At 38.2% G+C, this 18,667-nt stretch overlaps 1 protein-coding gene across 9 annotated transcripts in view; it reads right to left on the reverse strand.

Annotated features, from left to right (window-relative positions):
- Positions 1-1,472: 1,472 nt before the first annotated feature.
- Positions 1,473-18,667, reverse strand: part of GRID1 (glutamate ionotropic receptor delta type subunit 1) — a 534,616-nt gene continuing 517,421 nt past the window's right edge. For 2 of the 9 annotated variants that reach the window (XM_035538094.2, XM_035538100.2), the window contains exon 17: positions 1,622-2,154. In XM_035538094.2, coding sequence (XP_035393987.1) covers positions 1,726-2,154 — 429 coding nt within the window. In that variant the 3' untranslated portion in view covers positions 1,622-1,725. Of the gene's footprint in view, positions 2,155-9,205; positions 9,271-11,910; positions 13,643-18,667 lie in introns of those variants that run through there. The other 7 variants (XM_035538109.2, XM_050711998.1, XM_035538088.2 and 4 more) reach the window with 7 other exon arrangements.

The raw sequence follows: 18,667 nt of genomic DNA on the forward strand, positions 1-18,667 counted from the left end.
ATGCTGAGTATGCTCTTCCATTAGGCTGCTTTTATATCCCACTTTGATTTTTCCTCCCTACCGCTTGAACTATAAATGTAAAAATTTGGGGACTTTTATCATCTCATAAATATACCTGTTGAGTAATTATGCAAATCAAATTAGGAGCAATCAATGGAATGTTTATGTATCCAAAAGTCTGACCTAGATTGCCTGCTGACTTTCCGGGGATGTAAATGCATTTTTACCTCTGTTCAAACACAATCTTTCACCTTCATGTAGGCAGTGATTTTGCTGCACCAAGATCTACAGCCTTTTCCAAATAGCAGTGTTCTAATAAAGTGGAGAAATCCAGCTACAGAGGGAAATTGCAACATAGCTATAGGGATATTTTTGAGAAGATACTGAATTATCCCAATTCTGAATGAAAAGCAACTGATGGTCCATTAGCAACAGTGGGTGAGGAGGGGGCACATTAGAACTACTATTTGGGAAGGAAACAATGTGTTTTGGTTTTGATTTTTTTTTTTTTTTTTTGTCATATGAAATTGCACTAGTAATATTTGCAGAATGAGACATTAAATTAGCTATATATGTTGCTTTATCTTTGTCCTTTGATTTGACAAAAAAAAAAAAAAAAAAAAAAAAACATTTTAGAGCCATTTCTACCGAGATTATAGACATGGCCATTAGAATGTTTCTCTTTATAAAATCAACAGAAAAAAAAAAGCAGAGCTGTGCTTGTAGTCATGAGGATAGCCTTATCATTCAGGGATATGACTTCAACAGTGAGCATCACATCCATTTTGCAGCAAATTCCTTAAAAATCTCAAAGAAAGGAATGGCATCAGAGGGCACAGTCGCTGCAGTGCCATTATCTCCTGCCTGTTCAAGCTCCCCCTTCTCTCAGTCCTGTCAGCCACTGGTTACTCCCCTTTTTCATTCGTGTATATAAGACACACACACACAAAAAAAAAAGATCAGCTTTTTCATAACAGCTTTACCCATAACCTGAAACCTGCTATTTATCAAAACATTTATATATATAATATACATATGCTATATGACATATATATTATATATATATATAAAACACAGAAGACTAAATAAAAACAGCCCCACAGCACAGTAAACATATAAATACACAACTCAATAATCTGTGCTTAAACTTAGAAACCATGTGGAAGTTTAAATCCTTTTTAGAAGGCAAAAGTTCATTTTCATCTTTTGTTGGGTTTTAGTTATAATTCAGGTTTAAAATATTTTTTGCTGTTATGCTAGTACCAGCTGTTAAACTCTCCGAATGGATTGCCATCGAGAGGGTTTTGGGGAAAAGAGAGGTCTGAGCACGGTGAACTTTTCTGGCAGGAAATGGATATTTTTTTTTCCCTGAAAACAAAAAGAACAGGAATGGAATATATGCTGAAATCCTCAGGAAAAAAAAAAAATTATGGCCCTCAGTCCCAGTAACTGGTCTTCTTTGGCACTTGAGAACGATCACAAGTAGTTTGCCTTTTTATTCATATAGAACAAAATTTACAAAGTCATTCATACATTTTTGTTTGTTTTTTTTTTCTTTTGTTTTTTACTGACTTCGAAAATTGGGAATATTCAAAATACACTTTTACCCCACTTCATTCTTTCATTATTTACATGTATATACAAGAAAAATGTAAGAGTTTCTTTTTTGTTTGTTTTAAATTTTGTATTAAAAAGCTCTGCTGGTTGTGTTACTGTTTGTTTTCATCAAATGGATGTTCCATGAGAGGGCTCCATTGCTTCTGGAATGACTCCCCCTGGCACAGACTGAAATGACATTGGGATCGGGGTTTTCACGGGACTCTGACGAAATAGTCCTCCATTTGGCGACCTGTGTTTACACTGTATGGAGGGCATGGTGGCTGAGCTGCTCAGGGGCAGCGGCAGGTTGCTGCCAGAGGCAGCTGTGAGTGTCCTGCTGGCACCATGAGTTGTCTGTTCTGGTAAAAAGGTGGTGACAGAAAGTTGTGTGTTCTGGTATTCGCGTACCGGCTCCAGGGTCTGAGCTGGCTGCATGCCACCAATCTCCAGGGCTGAGATTTCGATGGACGCCGGAGAGATCTGCTTGTGGGCTATGTCTTCATCGATTAAACTGTTCATGCGTCTATGGACCTGCTCCAGGTTCACTTCTTTATCCTAGTGAGGAAGAGACCAGAACAATCAGTTCAGACACAAATACCTTTCACGTCCGCCCCCCTATCCACCCTGTGTGTGATGGGAGCTGCTGGTTACTCATTAGATCGCTTCGATTTCATCTGTGCCTGTGCAAAACCTCAAAGTCTGTCCAACGTCTCCAGCTGAGAAACACACGCTGAAGAAAACACCAGCTCAATCTCAACCTGCAAAACCCACTGATGTTCTTTCTCAATGCCATCCTCCTTGAAGGTAAAATGATATCTCTGGTTCAGCCAACAGGAGCTGGCAGCAGGGACCAGCACACCCCACAAGCCCTTAGCTCACTTTGCACAAGCCCAGGATAAAAGCCTCTGGGAGGCGAACAAGCGAGCCAGAGAGCAGCCTGCTGCCTTGTAACCCCAGGGCAGCTCAACACTCCTCTAGCTGCAGTGCACTTTGTAAGGATTACATCAGTGTGACACCGTGCACAGCCTAGCTGGTTCCCGGGTACTTGCTTCTTGTGCCAAAATCTACTGGCCAGGGGTTGTGGTGGTGAAGAATTCTTCCCTTCCCAGCAGGGAGGCCTGTGTCACCTACCTGGCAAGGACAATGGACCTCCTGGAAGGGCACTGAGATGGAGACCTACTCTGGGAGCCCTGAGGAGGGGAGCACTCAGCTGTGTTTTGGACAGCTGTGTGACTGACAAGAAGCTGTCATTCTGACACCTCATCTGGTACAAGTTTAGGTCTGTGGTCAGTGTTTGGGAAAGCAATGCTGGTCTTTAGAAAATGCATTGCTAGCCTGAGAGAATGAGTCACCTAACGCTCCCAGAGAGGTCTCCTCACAGGACTTTCGGCACCACTTGCCAAACATTTTAGCTTCCAGGAGGAAACACGGCCAAAGAAGCTGTCTTTAAAACTTGAAGCAGCAAAGACCTACACCTGCTGTTTATCTCTTCAGTGTGGTATGCAGGAAGCCCAAAATGGAAAGCAACAAAACTGGCAGGGTAAAGTCACCCACCTGGGATGCTGTTATGACTGAATTTTAATAGCTAGCAGTGCATTGCAAATAAAAAGGTATTATCTCATTTCTCTATATTTCATAAAGCACAGCTGTGATCTGCAGTTGTAGTTATTTGATGCAACATACGACAGAGTAGCAGCAAAGCATCCATAAAAGCCCATCAGGCCTGGAACTGGAGGCATCCCTTGCTCTGACAAACTGCAGTGGGCAGCCAGCAAAATCCCAGGCTAGGAAATGGGACTACCCGAAACTTTTCTGTTCCAGTAATCCCCGATTGCCAACAGGTCTACATAGTCCTTGCTGCTTAAACCCAACACCAGTAGCCTTAAAGACACTCCTATTCGTGCCAAAAGTTAGGCTCTGGGAACAGAGCAGTCTGCAGTGTCAGTGCCAGCCACTCCTCGTGATCTTTTACTGCTACCTTTCAGGTGGGGCACAGCAAATTACAGTATTATTCCAGTGTCATCCACTGCTTTGCAACTTTGCCTTCACCCTTAAATTGACACACAAATTAGCTCCAAAGCCCTTGATTCCAGCCAATAACAAATACAGATTTGATTCTCGCCTTGTGGTTTAAAACCACTTCTACGTTACTCAGGAACCATTGGATTTGTTGATATCTGCATGGATTTAGAAAAGAATTAGCATTACATGATGATGAACCCATACCTCTGTCCTCAGCTTTGGCTAAATCCCCATTGATTTCAAGTGGAGTACAATTGTTCAACAATTACAAGGCTGAGCAGCAGTTTTCACTTCCCTTCTTAATCAGTGGAATGAGGGTTCCTGTTTCATTTCCATAAAAAAATCACTAAACTCCCTGTGTGGCTCCCCAGAATGTTGGCAATATTATCTGCCTCACCAGAGGAACACATACAGACCGTATTTTTTTAATGCTGCTTTTTCAGCAAAATCCTCTAATCAAATAATTTTGAATTAGGGAAAATCAATGGCAAATAAATAAATAAAAACTTTTGTGGCAGAAAGGGCCTAGACAATACTTGACTAGAGAGATGGTACGGCTGTGTTAAGTCCTTTTACCAACCTGGCATGTCAGGCTCCTTATTCTATAAGTTAGACTTATAGATGCACTAAGCTGGCAGTAATGCAGAAGCTCCTTCATGAACTCCATAGCTAGGTAAATTAAGGATTTGTGATATACTGGCCAGAGTATTACATGGATTTCATTATAGATTTTATGCATCTCTACTTCTTGAAGTAAAACTGTGGACTGGGGGCAAGAGTAGGAAGTGTTCTTACATTATCCCCAGCTGGGACTAAGGGCTCGACCTCCGTGGGCAGGTTCATTTTGTGCAGCATCTCACCAGGTATTTTTGTGTTTTCTTTATCTGTCTACCGACAAAAGCCTGCAGCAAAGTCCTGCTTATCTGCAAAGTTTGGCTATCGCAGTGTCTGATGACATCTATGTCTAATGAAACTAACTCCCAGAAGCCCATCATATGGTGTTTCTTCAGGTCCTCTGTTCTACACTTCCTTTTCTCAGAAAAGCTGCTCACTTTGATTTAGACTCCTAGGTTTGCACTCCAGTTATCTGGGACCCATTTTCTTGCCAATCTGCTACTACAAGAAAAGAAAAAGTAGAGAATTCAGGTTGGAACTGCACAAATAATAGAGGAACAAATTTTCCTAAATAAGACTTTGGAGAAATGTTCATGACTCATTTGCATTTTTATGAGCTTTTACCAAATACTAATGCTTTCTTCAGATCATTTCGAGTGAAAATATACATCAACATTTTATTGGTATTTGTATTTTTTGATGGCAAGGATATCCTCAGTGCATTCCATCCTGCTTTGCTATGGGAACAGAAGTAATGCGACTGGGATAACTAGCCAAGCCAGGGGGAATGGTGCAGCTCCAGTATTTGCAACACGCAGTTATCAACTGTTTGCCAAGGAAAAACACGTTAGTGAATGAAGTGCACTCCTCTTTTGGAGCATCTGTGCACAATATGTCATAAAATTCAAAGAATTAATCCTTGTTATATATTTAGCTTAGCTTTTTTGAGGTATAAACATAAAAAGCCACAGATGAGATGCTCTTTATAGACATCTCCTGCTTCAGACCAGAGGGGTTATTAATTTTCACACCATTTGGAAGTGTCCCTCTGTTAGCCTAACAGAGTTACCCTCCCTTCCTCTCTACACAGTCCAGCCCAGAAATGGAATTGCTCAGAAATGGTGCGTTTGCAGTTGCATAACATTTCACAATATAAACATAAGTTTATACAAGTGAAACACAGACATCACTTTTGATCTACTACAGAACACTTCGTAAATTAAGCAGAGAAGTAAATGCTGGGGATTATTTTTTAGGAGGTAGGTAGGGGTAGAGATTTCATTTGCCTACCTCTAACTCTATTCAGCCCTAAGGACAACTTTCTGGCCTTATTAAGATCAGGGAAAAAAAAATAAAGGCTTCCAAGAGCCCAGAAGTTCACATTATTTCTTCTTTCTGTTACTAAAATAAAATGTTTGTAAAGGTTAAGGAAAACAACTCTGTCTCTGAGGAATAATAAAAACACGTTTTAAAGGTTCTTCCATTTTTCTTTGTCTTATTAGATGAAGAGCAGCTAAATAACAAAATGTCAAGCTTGGTATGAAACTGTCTTAATGTTGAGAGAATGATTTTTCAAAAAGTAAAGATTAGAAACACCTGAAAAGATTAGTTTCTCCTTGCATAATTGAAGACTGCCTTGAATCCTAGGATTTCCAGAATGGAAGGTGTTGTGATAGCTTAATTTGACAAGTGAAGCTTGCAGAATTTGTAAATTCTGTAAACCTCATCTTTTTCCTTTATTGGTCTCCTGGAAAATTCAATAATAAAACATATGCTACAGAAAAGTAACAAGATAAACGAAAAGGGTTAAGAGGTAATAAAGCCAAACAAACAAATCTAAAAAGTTATGACATTCTGCTCCCTTGTCAATTCAGTATTCCCCCTTACTTTTAGTTCTATAATTCTTATTAAAAATGAGCCATTTGTTATAACCTTAAAACCCTTAGTTAGCTAGCTTTTTTTTTCCTGAAGCTTTGTCATCTTAATTGTGAAATGGTAATGTAGCATTGCAAAAGATTCCAAACTTTCTGATGCTGCAACTGTTCTCATCAACTGTTGCATCTCTGTGGCAAAATTAAGGAATTGAAATTATTAAATCAGTATAAATTAGCACATTGAGGCGTGGAGCTAGGGAATGGCAGAGGTACCAGATCTGGCAGCTGGAAGGGAAAAGCTGGAGCCAACGAGGAGTTTTGTGTGCTGGTTTTTCAGTGCAGAGCCTTCCCTGGCCAGAGGCAGCTCCCTGCAGCAAGCATTGCTGCTTCTCGTTTCTGGCTCCAGCTCCAGCTCATTCTCTTTCAGAGATGAATGACTGAGCTCCAAACCTAATACTTCAGTGTCTGGGGCAGGCACATTACTGAAGGTTTCTTTTCTCTCTCTCTTTTTTTTTTTTTTACTTAATATGCAAAACTTAGTTAATATTATAAATATGTCACCTCTCTGATGTTTCATGCCAATTCAATGTCACTTTTCATATATAGTTATTGGATAAATGTATATGGTTCTGTTGCCAAAAGGAGATCAAATATTTTTCCTTTGCTGCCTTCATAATTCTATTTTCAATATTAATGTTATGCTACAAATAGATCAGTTGAAGAAGTTAATCAGTAAAAGGAAGAAAAAAATATCACGTGTAAGGAAAATGAATTATAAACACAGGCTTATCCTTCTCCAGCTTAAGGAAAACAGCTACCCAAACATTGCTTCTGGTCAGGAAATTATCTTATTCATAAATACCAATTTAAATGTCCTTCTTCCCCAATGAGTTTGAGTTCCGTAAGGGCAAATGAAGGGCATGTTTCTGATACATCCTAAGCACTTGATCCTGAGCGACAGGTTCAATGGTCTATGACTGACAGCAGGAGCACGCTGTGGCAAGTGTCTGCATGGATTTGAAGGATGCTTACCTGAATTATATAAAAACAACTAGCTCTGCACAACAGTGACTGCACGAAACTGTGACTCCCTATCAGAGCTAACTAAGTTTGGCTTTATCGTTCAGAGAGAAATTATGGTGAGATAAAAAAGCTGATAGGATGACTTAAAGTGTAATCACTGGATTTCTGTGACTTCTGACAGTGGGCTCTGAGAAAAGCGTGTGGGCAGTCAGATTAAAAGAACGTGAAACTACTTGGGAGATTTGGAATCAGTTAACCTCAAATTCTAGAGACTACAAGTTGATGAAGTAGTTTCAGTAGGGCCAAATGCACAGAGTGGATATCTGGAGAAATTTAATGCTAGAACTATTCCAAAACTGTGATGAACCACATCTGCACCCCACACATGCAAATTAAACCACAACAGACTAGAGGATAAGTATAAGACTGATGATCCTGACCCTAAATATCAAGCACACACACACACACACACAAAAAACAAAAACATAGCCAACAGGGGCAGGCAGGCACATACATGGAGGGACTACCATGAATGTGCTGATACCTCCCGGTCAGATGCAGATAACTGTGCCAAGTATTAAAAAAAGCCTGTTAATGCAGTTCTTAATAAGGCTCAGGAGATATGCTGAAAATAATGCTTGAGATCTTTTAGAGCAATATAGTCTTAATCACCAATTACAGAACATTTCTGTTTTGTTTGGTTGTTTCTGTCCTGGGTGACAATATGAAGGATAATCTTTCAGTGAGTGGATGAAACCAAACCAAGAGTTAAATGTTAACAATGCATTTTCATACTGTGAAAGAACTATTTTAGAAAATTAGGCAATTTTGTAAATAGGACTGGGGTTCAAAAGTTGAGTCAAGCCCCAGCCTCAGACAGACATCCCTTCTTGTGACCTTGGCCAGGTCAGAGGCCAGTCCCTTTCACATCCATGTAGCAACACCTCTTAACCCATATGCATACGTGGAAGATACAAGCATCAGTGGTCATGAGAGACAGAATGATGGAAGGCACACATGTACCCAGCTACGCAGGAAGGAAGTTTCTGGGACACTTCCATGAACAGACAGGCAAACTGCATAACTGAAAAACAAAACAGAGAAATAAAAGCAAAACAGGAAGGTTTCCCCACTCAGGTGCCCACTGGCTATTCTCTCAGCTCAGTATGGAAACTGACAGCTCCACCCAGCTCCCAGCCTCTGTCTGGTGTGGTTCAGACATCATTGACTCAAACATTTAGCTTGTTAAAGAGAAATGAAGAGGCAGCAGCTCCCCATTTGTTTAAGAAAAGACTTATTTTAAAATGCTGTATTCATTATCATCGCTTTCAGCTGCAACTACTGCATATGTAGAACTGTAATTTTATTTTTTTCCGTGAGGTTGCGACAAAGTGGCAAAACCAGACATAACTGGCTTGCTCAGGAAGAAAAAGCAGTGAAGATATAAGTAATAGATGTGCTGCAAAACAATGACAACACAGTATGGTGTTATATAATACAAATAGCCCCTTTTTAACACAAATCTCTTTGCCATAGTCATTATTTTTAGAGATCCTGCAGTCGACAATGCAGTGAAATGCAGACAGATGTGTAAACAGATGCAGCAATGATGTATGTTTGCTGTCATTAATTTAACACAGGCAACTGACCTAGTCAAACAGCACTTAATGTTACATAAAATTTGCAGAGTGGTTTCTGAGTGTACTCTGCTAGATGCTGGTTTGACCGTAACAATATCTTACGAGAAATAAGTACAGATGCGCCTCAAGAGTCTACTTGAAAGCGCACTTTTATAAATAGGCCCAATTCTGTAATCAGGCTTCTGGTGGAAACAATACCATGGATTTTAAATAAGCAATTAAGTAAGCTATCATCCATAAAACAGCCGTTAGAAGAATGTATTGAGACTGACATTGGTTGAGGTCCAGTAGACTGTTATCCAATTGAAAGAATAAAATAAATCAGAGAGTTTTGCAAAATATTAATTTCAATTGATGTGTAATCATCTTCAATGAAATAAAACTTCATAAAAAATATGTAGAAGAGGCTACCTTATTCACTAAGAGGTGCTCTCCTTCACCAGAGAGCAGAAATTCTATTATGAAGGGACAGCAATATTCTTTCCCTGTGTGTAAACCTGAAAAATATAAATTAAGGAATACTACAAAGTCGATGTAAATGTGATAGAAAAATCCTTCAGATACATTGCCAAATTTCATTCCCACCTTCCCACAGCCAAAAAATACCTATAATTAGTAAAATTAAGAAACTATTAACAAAAAGCCAAAGACCAATGAAGTGGCAGTGACTTGCTACAGAACTGCTGTTGCAGCAAGAAGTTTCATGAAGTAGCCCACATCTTCCCACACTCACCTTGTCCCCCTTGCTCAGGGTGGCTTCATTTAGCCTACAACCACATCTAGCCAGGGAACTAATTCTGAAGATGGTTACGACTGTCCCATACTCTGGGCCTGTAAGCTTTGGCCAGGAGGGGAGTAAGTTCCCCACCAGGCCACCGGAGCACATGATGCACACCAATTTAAACTAGCTGAACATCTTATTTTTTTTTCTTCCTCTTCAACTGCAACCTCATTATACAGCACAGTGTGAATAAATATGGAGGAAAGAGTACCAATGGCACATCTGTTACAAATTAGGTAATGGCAGGTAGACCCCTAGTCTCTTTCAATGACCTACTCCCACATTCGGTGTAATCCATGAGCTAAGTGCAATTACACAGAAATAGTGGCTAGTCCTCACAACCAGCAGCAGACTCAAACCCAGAAGGTAAGAGGCTGCGATAGCATCCTCATTCGTTAATACAGAAGGGGACATTTAACATCATGCTGAAGTATGCAAGCTTTAAAATCCTTACCAAACTTGGTTCACAAGCATTAGAAGCTGGTAACTACAAAGAAAATGAATGACTGGTTCACATTATATGGATGTTTCCACAGTTTTCATGAGGTTAAAAATAAATGGATATAAGAGAATGCACAAAACAATTTTCCAACACAAGCAGCAAAATGCAGTAGTGAATGAATGCTGTAAGCATGCCAATGTCTCTGCAAAGGAACTCTTTTTAGGAGAAAGGACATGGGGAAACCTTTACTGTGTACACTCTGCATATATTATAGTTACAGGCATTTACAACAACACAAAGATCAGGTTCAAGGGGACTTCCAGGGAGAGGTAATGATGAGGAGAAAACTAGCAAGGATTCATCTGTGCAGGCATTTTCAACAACAAACCAATTATCTGTATGTTTATTATAAATTCTCACCATACTTCTGAGGCCCAGCCTCACATCATTGGCCATCTCCAGACAGAAAGGGAAAGGAAGATGTGGGGAGAAAAAGAAGGATCAAAACAGTGAGGCTAACAGTATATTTAATATTTCACTCTTTTTAGCAAACATATACTTATTATTTGTTATACTTCTGGTTTGAAATAGCAAATTCTAGGCACTGCAACCAAACAGGATTGTCCTTGAAGATGGTGGTGGTTTCAGAATTCAACTATGACATCAGAAAATCACCCCGCGAGATGACAGATTATTCTTTTACAAAGTAAAGATTAAGTTCGCCAACATTCTGTTCCAAAACTCACTAAAAAATAAGGTGATTCTTTACATTCTTTTACACAATTTTTAAATGCTAAATTATTATCTAGTTCATAAAGGAAATAATTTTTCACTCCATTGAGCCCAAAACAAAGCAGTGCTACCCTTTACCAGTCTGATTTATGCTACTGGAACATCAGACATAACAGATTGGTCACCATCCTTCTTCACCATTCTAGCCTAGTCAAATCCAAATCTGAAAAATTCCCACTTTTCCTATCATGCCACAGTACCAGAGAGATGTGGCACAGGAGACACAAGGAGTTGCTTCTGCAGCCCTCTTGGTGCCCAGCAACAGTTGCCTTGCAAAGCCTCTCCTCCTCCACTTCGGCTACGTGAAAACCTTAGAAAACTATTACTCCTGACTATCAGTCGTGTGTATTTTACTTAAAAACTATTTTTAAAGGTTTCTGCATCCCCATTGAGGGCATATTTTGGAAACAGCCCAAGCTCCTATTTCAATATGAGAAAAGAAATGGACAAATCATTAGATAGCTCAGCATATTGAAAAATCTGTCCAACGGTGTTCTAACAGAGAACTCTCAGATAATGAATACTTCTGAAAAAAATACCACTTGTTATGTTGAGCAAAAAGACCTATTCTCCACAATAGTAGCACTTGGGTTTCTTTAATATTTTTCTAATATTGATAATAGGAAACAGGTTATTTCAGGTATTATAAGAATGATTAATTTCAATGGACAAATAGATTTATAAGTTGCCTGTTATTACTGTATGGTAAGTTACTAGTACTAATATTTTTCTTTTTCAAGAAGAAGCCAACAGCTTTTAAAAGAGTCTGACCAAGTTTAAAATATGCTACCTATCTGTCCTAAACAGATTTTGCTGCACAAAAACTGTAGACATCTCCAGAAAATCACTTCAGTATACACGTAAATTCCAGTTTACGATTTAGACATGCTGGTTCCAAAGCAACTTAAGTTTAATCTTATATCTAAGGTGAATGGAAGTTTGAGCTGGGTGAGATCTTATTTAATTTATGTACACATTTAAAACAATTAGTTGGATCAACATCCAGGTCCCTTTACAAACAAACAAACAACCAAATCTTGAGGAAGCAGTCACATTTTATGTTTATTATTATTATAATTTTAATCTTTAACTGACTTTATTATTACTGAACATTCAAACCTCCTCAAGAAGCCAACTCTCCAATACCACCCACTGTAGGCTGAGATAAAATATCAAACATTAGCTCTGTAAACATTGTGTGAAGAGTCTAAAAGAATCTGACACATTAAGGCTCCAATTCAGTAAAACACATAAGCTCATGCCAAGCACATGAGTAGCCACAGAAGTTCTCTGGGATAGGTCATATAATGCAACTTAAGCAAGTACTTAAATTCATTACCAAACTGGAACTCTAAGCAGGTTGTTTCTTTCTGAGTTCTCCGTACAGCAACATGCATTTTTTAAACTTATTTCTCTTCAGCTTTTCCTTTTATTTTTTTCCTTAGAGTTTATGCTAAGTAAGTCTAGATCATATCCTTAAGAATCCCATTTTTCTTATATGACTGACAGAAAAATTAAACAAAATACAAAAATCGCTTCCTTGCACCTGGGGACATATGCTGGCACCAAATGGATGCTTGAATACTGTGGGTATCAGGAGCCTGGGCCAAATGTCCTTAGTCATGGGGTAGACACGTCACTTTTAATCCACTGCAACCTGGACATAGATCTATGGTGATCAATAGCAAGACTTTATCGATTGCGTTGGATTCTGGATGAACAAACTGCTTGTGATCAGATATTACAGAATATCTGCATCACCATTAGGGACCTCTAAGGAGAAAATCTTGTTTCTTCATTCATGTAAAAAGACAACACTGAGTTGGTTAAGGTACACTTCAGTTCTTGTACAAAGCAATTTAAATATCCTCTTTTTTTGGACTCTAACTGATACTTCGAGCTTGTACTTTGTCATGAAATAACATTAAATTTTGGGTTCTGGAATGACTGATTCCTAACACTACTTTGCTGATTTTAAAATGCCAGCTGAAGTTTTTAATTTTATTATATTCAAAGTTAGTTTGAAACTGAATTTCTAGATGGCATTAAAATGCATTATTTTGCCAGTGTTTGCATTATTTATTTTCCCCAAAAACACTTTATTTTTTCTTAGAAAAGTAGAATACAATACAGTGGTACAAACAAATGATCACTTATATGCAACTGAGCAAAAAATGTACAAAGATTTCAGACGTCATAAAAATACAGAAAAAATAATTTAAAAAAAAGAAAAGATAAAATATAGAAGACATGCAATGAATGGAAAATAAAACATCAGCTTGATGATCTCATGTTTCCTTTCACTCGCAAAAGGAACCATCCCAGGGGAAATCAAATTGTCAGATAAAAAGATAACAAAGGAGACAATGTAAATGAAGTGACAAAGAGAAAGACGAGGATAGTGAAAACAGTGGTGAAGGCATAAGACTTTAATAATTAAAACCAACATTGCTGACACCATGCTGAAGGTATGGAAGCCTCAATTGCCATGGAGTAATAGTAGGAGAATATGGTGCAGATCACAATTCTTAGCTGTGACAAATTTTGATCCATTGGACTCATATCTGTTAGCTCATATTTCCATTTCTGAGGTACACTGGGTTTCATATTCTTCTAATGCCAGAGGAAAGTCCTAGTGAATAACATTCATGACTGCTAAAGCTGGAAGTACGGATTTTTGAGGTAGGCTGGAATTTGCATATCATCAAACATGGGGGCAGGGGAATTTAAGGCAGATCATGTAAGGCTGCCATGGAAAGAGATAAAGTCTTTCTTTCATTCATCCTGAACGCTGGCAATATACTTGTGGTAATCTTCAGAGGAATTTTGCTACACCTCCCGCTATACTACAGAGCTAGAAAATATTGTAGAGTATAAGCTTTTTGAGATTCAAAAATATTTAAAATAAATAGTCTTGGGAGTAGCCAATGTAATAATAATAAGTAATAGTAATGATAAGATGCTGTTACTAGTACACAAGTCTGTTCCCACTCCAGACAGTACTTGAATTGCTGCTCCCTTTTAATAATTTGAAAATAAAAAGTGAGAACAAAAGTGAAAAGATTATGTCAAACAAAATGATTTTGCAGAAGCAAGAGCAAGTTAAGAAACTAAGCTGCAAAGATCACGATTGTTAATGAATTATAAACTGGACACAAGTTATGAGGCAGTGGCTAGTAGCAAATGAGTACATGGAAAATTATGTTATTCCTTATTCACTAAAAAAAATAATAATCTTCATGCACTACAAAATCACAAACACATTGGGTACAGCTGATGAAACACTCACATTGCTAGGAGTAGCACAGTCTGGAGAAAATACATTTCTGATTTATAATATATATTATCAGAGCTAAGAAAGAATCAAACCAAGAATTTCTTGAGATCATTCTAACATCATCTTTCAAGATCTGTATTAACAATATGTAAATCAATCTCATCCTTTATGAAAGATGCAACAAGTATCAATTCCCAGCAAAGATATTATCTTGTATAATATCCTAAAGTGACTAATTTTCTTTGATACGAGGTTCTCTGTTAATTTGTTTTTAGTGAACACATCTTGTGAAAAGTGAAAAATTCAACTTTTATTTCCATGAATAATATGATATATAATCTTTTCTTCTAAGTTTTTATTGTTTTGGAGTACAGTATGTGGATGAACAAGGAGTGATTTCTTAATAGTTCTGAAGAGATCTCAGAGGTAATAAACTTCAAGGGGAACAGTACATTGCAATAAGACATAGCTGATAAAGCACAAAGGATGCTGCTGAGTCCGTTGCAGTAAGCAGCTATACTGGATCAAAACAACAATGAACATTTGAAAACTGTCCGTCAAATGAAATAAAAGATAGGAACAAAGTAATGATGTGGTGAAGTTTTTGGCAGTTAAATGATGCAAATTATATCAGAGTTTACTGAGAACATAAAATAAATGCATGGGACTAAAAGATATAGAAATACAGAGATAATTAAAGCTTGACATTTCTATGCTACTGGGTTTCAATAACTGTGTGATTGTTCAGCTATCCAGAAGGGGCATAGAGCAGAGTGACTGAACAGATATTCCAGTGTTAATTTTCAATTTTCATTTTACAATTCTCCAGATCTCTCAAGTCTATCAGAATCTAAAGATTAGGTATTGGTATTGCAGACTGTGAAAACTTGAGATTTTAACAATAAACATATGAGCTGACTAAATTTCACAGTGAGTATAGGATGGCTGAGCATTAACAGTAATTATGAAAAGCTGATTATAATTTCTATAAAATCTAATTTGAAAAAGATAACCAAATGTAAATGTTCCTGAAGTAGAAAGTAATAAGGGCACTTAAACACTACCAAATATCTTTCCAAATTTAATAGATGACAAACTTGAACCCTAAAAGATTAACTTGGCATGGTCTTGCAGCTATACAATTTTCCTGATATTGTTGGAGCTAATCTTTCTGTTGTTAATCTGATTTGATAAGGAAGCATTAGAAAGGATCACATTATGATTTTCACATAAGAAATCATTAGAAGCGTTTTTGCAAATCTACTTCAAATAGAATCAAAATATCCTGTATATACATCCTGAAAGGAAAAACAAAAACAAACAAACAAAAATACCAACCCAGTCTTCACTCTTGAAGCAAGAAATTTCACTATTGATTGCATGACAGAATAGTGAACCAAAGGCAATTGAGTGTTTTGGGAAAATAAAGTCCATCTTTTCTGGAGGTTCATCTCAATGAACAGACTTAATGGGTTGAAATTATACTTAACTTGTTTAATTTTGAGGAGAGCTAAAAAAAAAAAAAGATAACACCAATACAATCTATATTTGTAAAGTCCAAGATATGCTGTCAGGATTCAAAAAAAACATCCCCCAGTTACATAGTTGACACTGCATTTTTTACACTCACTGTAATTAAGAGTTGTGATTTATACCACACAGACCTCTGAGTCCTTGAACATCTCAGTGTATTGGCTCAAGATCATCTCTACAGAAGCCATAGGAATACAAAAAGGAAGAGGAAAACCCTAGGCACTGGCACATACCATCACCTTAATGTCAGCTGAAAACATTTCTCCAATGATAATGAAAGTTTTGCACATTCTTTTGGCTACAGGCTTCACGCTGACCCTCAACGGACAAAACTATAGTCTCTAAAATGCTCTCTTTCACTCCAGCAAGCTGCATAGCTGCCCAACCCCGCCATGAATCTGTCAGAGTAGTTGAATATTAATCTTCCCAATATCTCTGTTTTTTTTGAGTTGGCCCCAGTTGGCATGATAGAACCAACGTGTGGGTCAAGCCAAAGACAGGAACTTATAAAATAGCTCTGCAAGTTATGATGACCCCTCATTCAAACCTGAATCCAATTTTCTACAGTTGATTTACAAAGCTCCTAACAGCATAAGGGTCACAGTAGTCACTGACTGCCTCCTTTTCTTTATGATGGCTATTGCAGAGAATGCTATTCTTTTTCTGCATGAGGTGACTACCAAAGCCAAAGTACTATTTTGGTCTGCAAAAGTATTGGCCCATTCTGTGACCTTCTGAGGCTCTGCACTTCACAGAAGAAAATGGTCAGGAGAAATTCTAATTTCCACAATTTTTAGGTGATACAACAATACTCATTTTTTTCCACAGCCTTACCAAAAGAAGCAGAAGAAAAATGAAGTCAGCAGCATGGCTTAAGTTGGCAGCTGTTACTGAACTAACGACTTGGATGGGGTATCAGATGCTGCAGAGAGGCAGATTTTAATGATATGTATGTGCTATGCATGTTGTAGCTCTGTTATTATGGCCACTGCTGTAGAAGTGTTGGATAATATGTAGTTACAGAAAAGAGATATCCCTAAATACATTACTCCTTGAAATAAAATCCTCTTTTTTCTTTTAGTCCCCACAGCTCAGTTACTGTCCCTGACTTGTAGCTTGAGCAGAGGGGTTCCTGGACCCATCCTTTCCAAAGTTTTGAAACTTAGTTTCCTTAAATAAATTGAAAATCTTCATCCAATCTGCATATCATCATCTCTTCTAAAACTTGGTTCCTATCTTGATTACAGTAGCTATCAGGAATCCCACTTCAGTCCCTCCTCACGAGTACCTAAACATCTCTGCTAACTAATCTACTAAGAAATGTTTGCTACATCCTTTCACTAATTTATTAAAGTGTATTTTATGGTCACCGTTCTCTCCAGCTACTCTGACCTATTCCAGAAATGCTTTTAGCCTCCTGCATTTCTCTGCACCAGCCTGTCCTCTTTCAGGACCACTCATGATGTACAACCCTGTCTGCCCCTTATGCCATCCTTATGCTTTCTCCTCCATCTGCTTGCACTTGTGAACTGTCATCCCTGGTGCCCTTTTGTCTGGAACGCTCACTTTCTCTTTCAGCTTTAACACCTACTTGTCCCAGGACTCCCACCGACTTTGTTCCCTCTCTCTCAGCAGCACCCACAAGACCAACCTTTTCTGAGCCTGTTCACAGGTGTTGTGCCTGACTTGAATTTGTCCTGCTTAACCCTAGACCAGTTATGCTCTATGGGCAGACTCACTCCCATACGGATGTGATCTTCCTGAGTACAGCTTTACCATATGGGTAACTGTAGTACACTTTACAAGATGGAAACTTGAAAATATTTTACCGTTCGTCATGAAAACTGCAAAAGAGGATGTGAGGAGCAGCCTCCAGCACACTGTAGGGAAGGGGAAAGTGGAGGGGAGTGGGGAGGGGAGAAAACACAGTATTTTAGGTGATAAGAGGGGTGAAGAAGGCATACAGGGATCTGTAATAATCCCTGTAACAGATAAAAAAAAAAAAAAAGAGAGAGAAAAAGAAAAAGAGAAATGAAGGAAATGGGTATAAAGAAAGCATTTAAAGTCAGGAAGACAGATTCTTCCTTAGAGATGGAAATTAAGTATTTAAAACTCCTTGCAATAAAAGTGGCTGATTTTTTTTTTCACCCTACCTGTATGAAATCCTGCCTCTGGGGCATATCCTCATCTCACTCTACAAAGATGTGTAAAGGTGAGTCCCTGAGTGCTGAAAGGAGAACGCACTCCAGACTGTGGCAAGACAAATGCTTGTGTACATGTAGCCTTAGGACACTTTAGACAAGGCCCCTGCCCCTTTCCCTGCTGGGCTTTCACAGTGGTAACTAAACAGTCTACTGCTAAGGTTTAGGCCTTAGTGATGCTAATGTGGAGTGAATTCTACAAAGCAGCAGGGCAAAACTCTACAGTATTTAACCAAAGAACAATTAAATGTGCATTTATGTTCATTTGAAAGCTTGTTTACAAGCAAGACTACCTACTTGTGCTCTCTCTGTGGCTGCTTTTGGAGTGCTGCATTGTGCAACGTGGAGACATGCTTCCTTTTAATCAAAATTTCTCTTTTGCTATTATACGCTGTGGAGCCACAGGCGAGTGACTTTGCAGCTTTGTCCCACAAACACAATATAGATGTTTATCACTGACACTTGATGGATGAATTCAAATGGGAGAAGTAGGAACTCTGAGGAATGGAATCTTACTGATAAATATTTCACAACATTACAGACTGCAACATATATCTTCAGATCCCATTTGGCAGAATTGCTTACAGGTGATAGGTACGTCAATTATTGTAATACTCCTGGCAATCTGAGAAACATAGATTGGAATTGATGGGCTATGTACTATTTTCCAGCTGTAGTGCAGCTCGCTGCTATTATTTAGTTGTAACAAACATCTGTTCCAAGACGAAAGCACCTACAAATGCCTCTGTTTCAGAAATTACAAGAGGTTAGTTTGTTAAACATTTAATCTATGTAAACAAATACAGGCTTCATGCAAAACAGATCTGAGTATGGACTGATTATTCTATCATAGCATTACTAACTATTA

This window comes from Cygnus atratus, chromosome 7 (genome assembly GCF_013377495.2).
Source record: "Cygnus atratus isolate AKBS03 ecotype Queensland, Australia chromosome 7, CAtr_DNAZoo_HiC_assembly, whole genome shotgun sequence".
Lineage (NCBI taxonomy): Eukaryota > Metazoa > Chordata > Aves > Anseriformes > Anatidae > Cygnus > Cygnus atratus.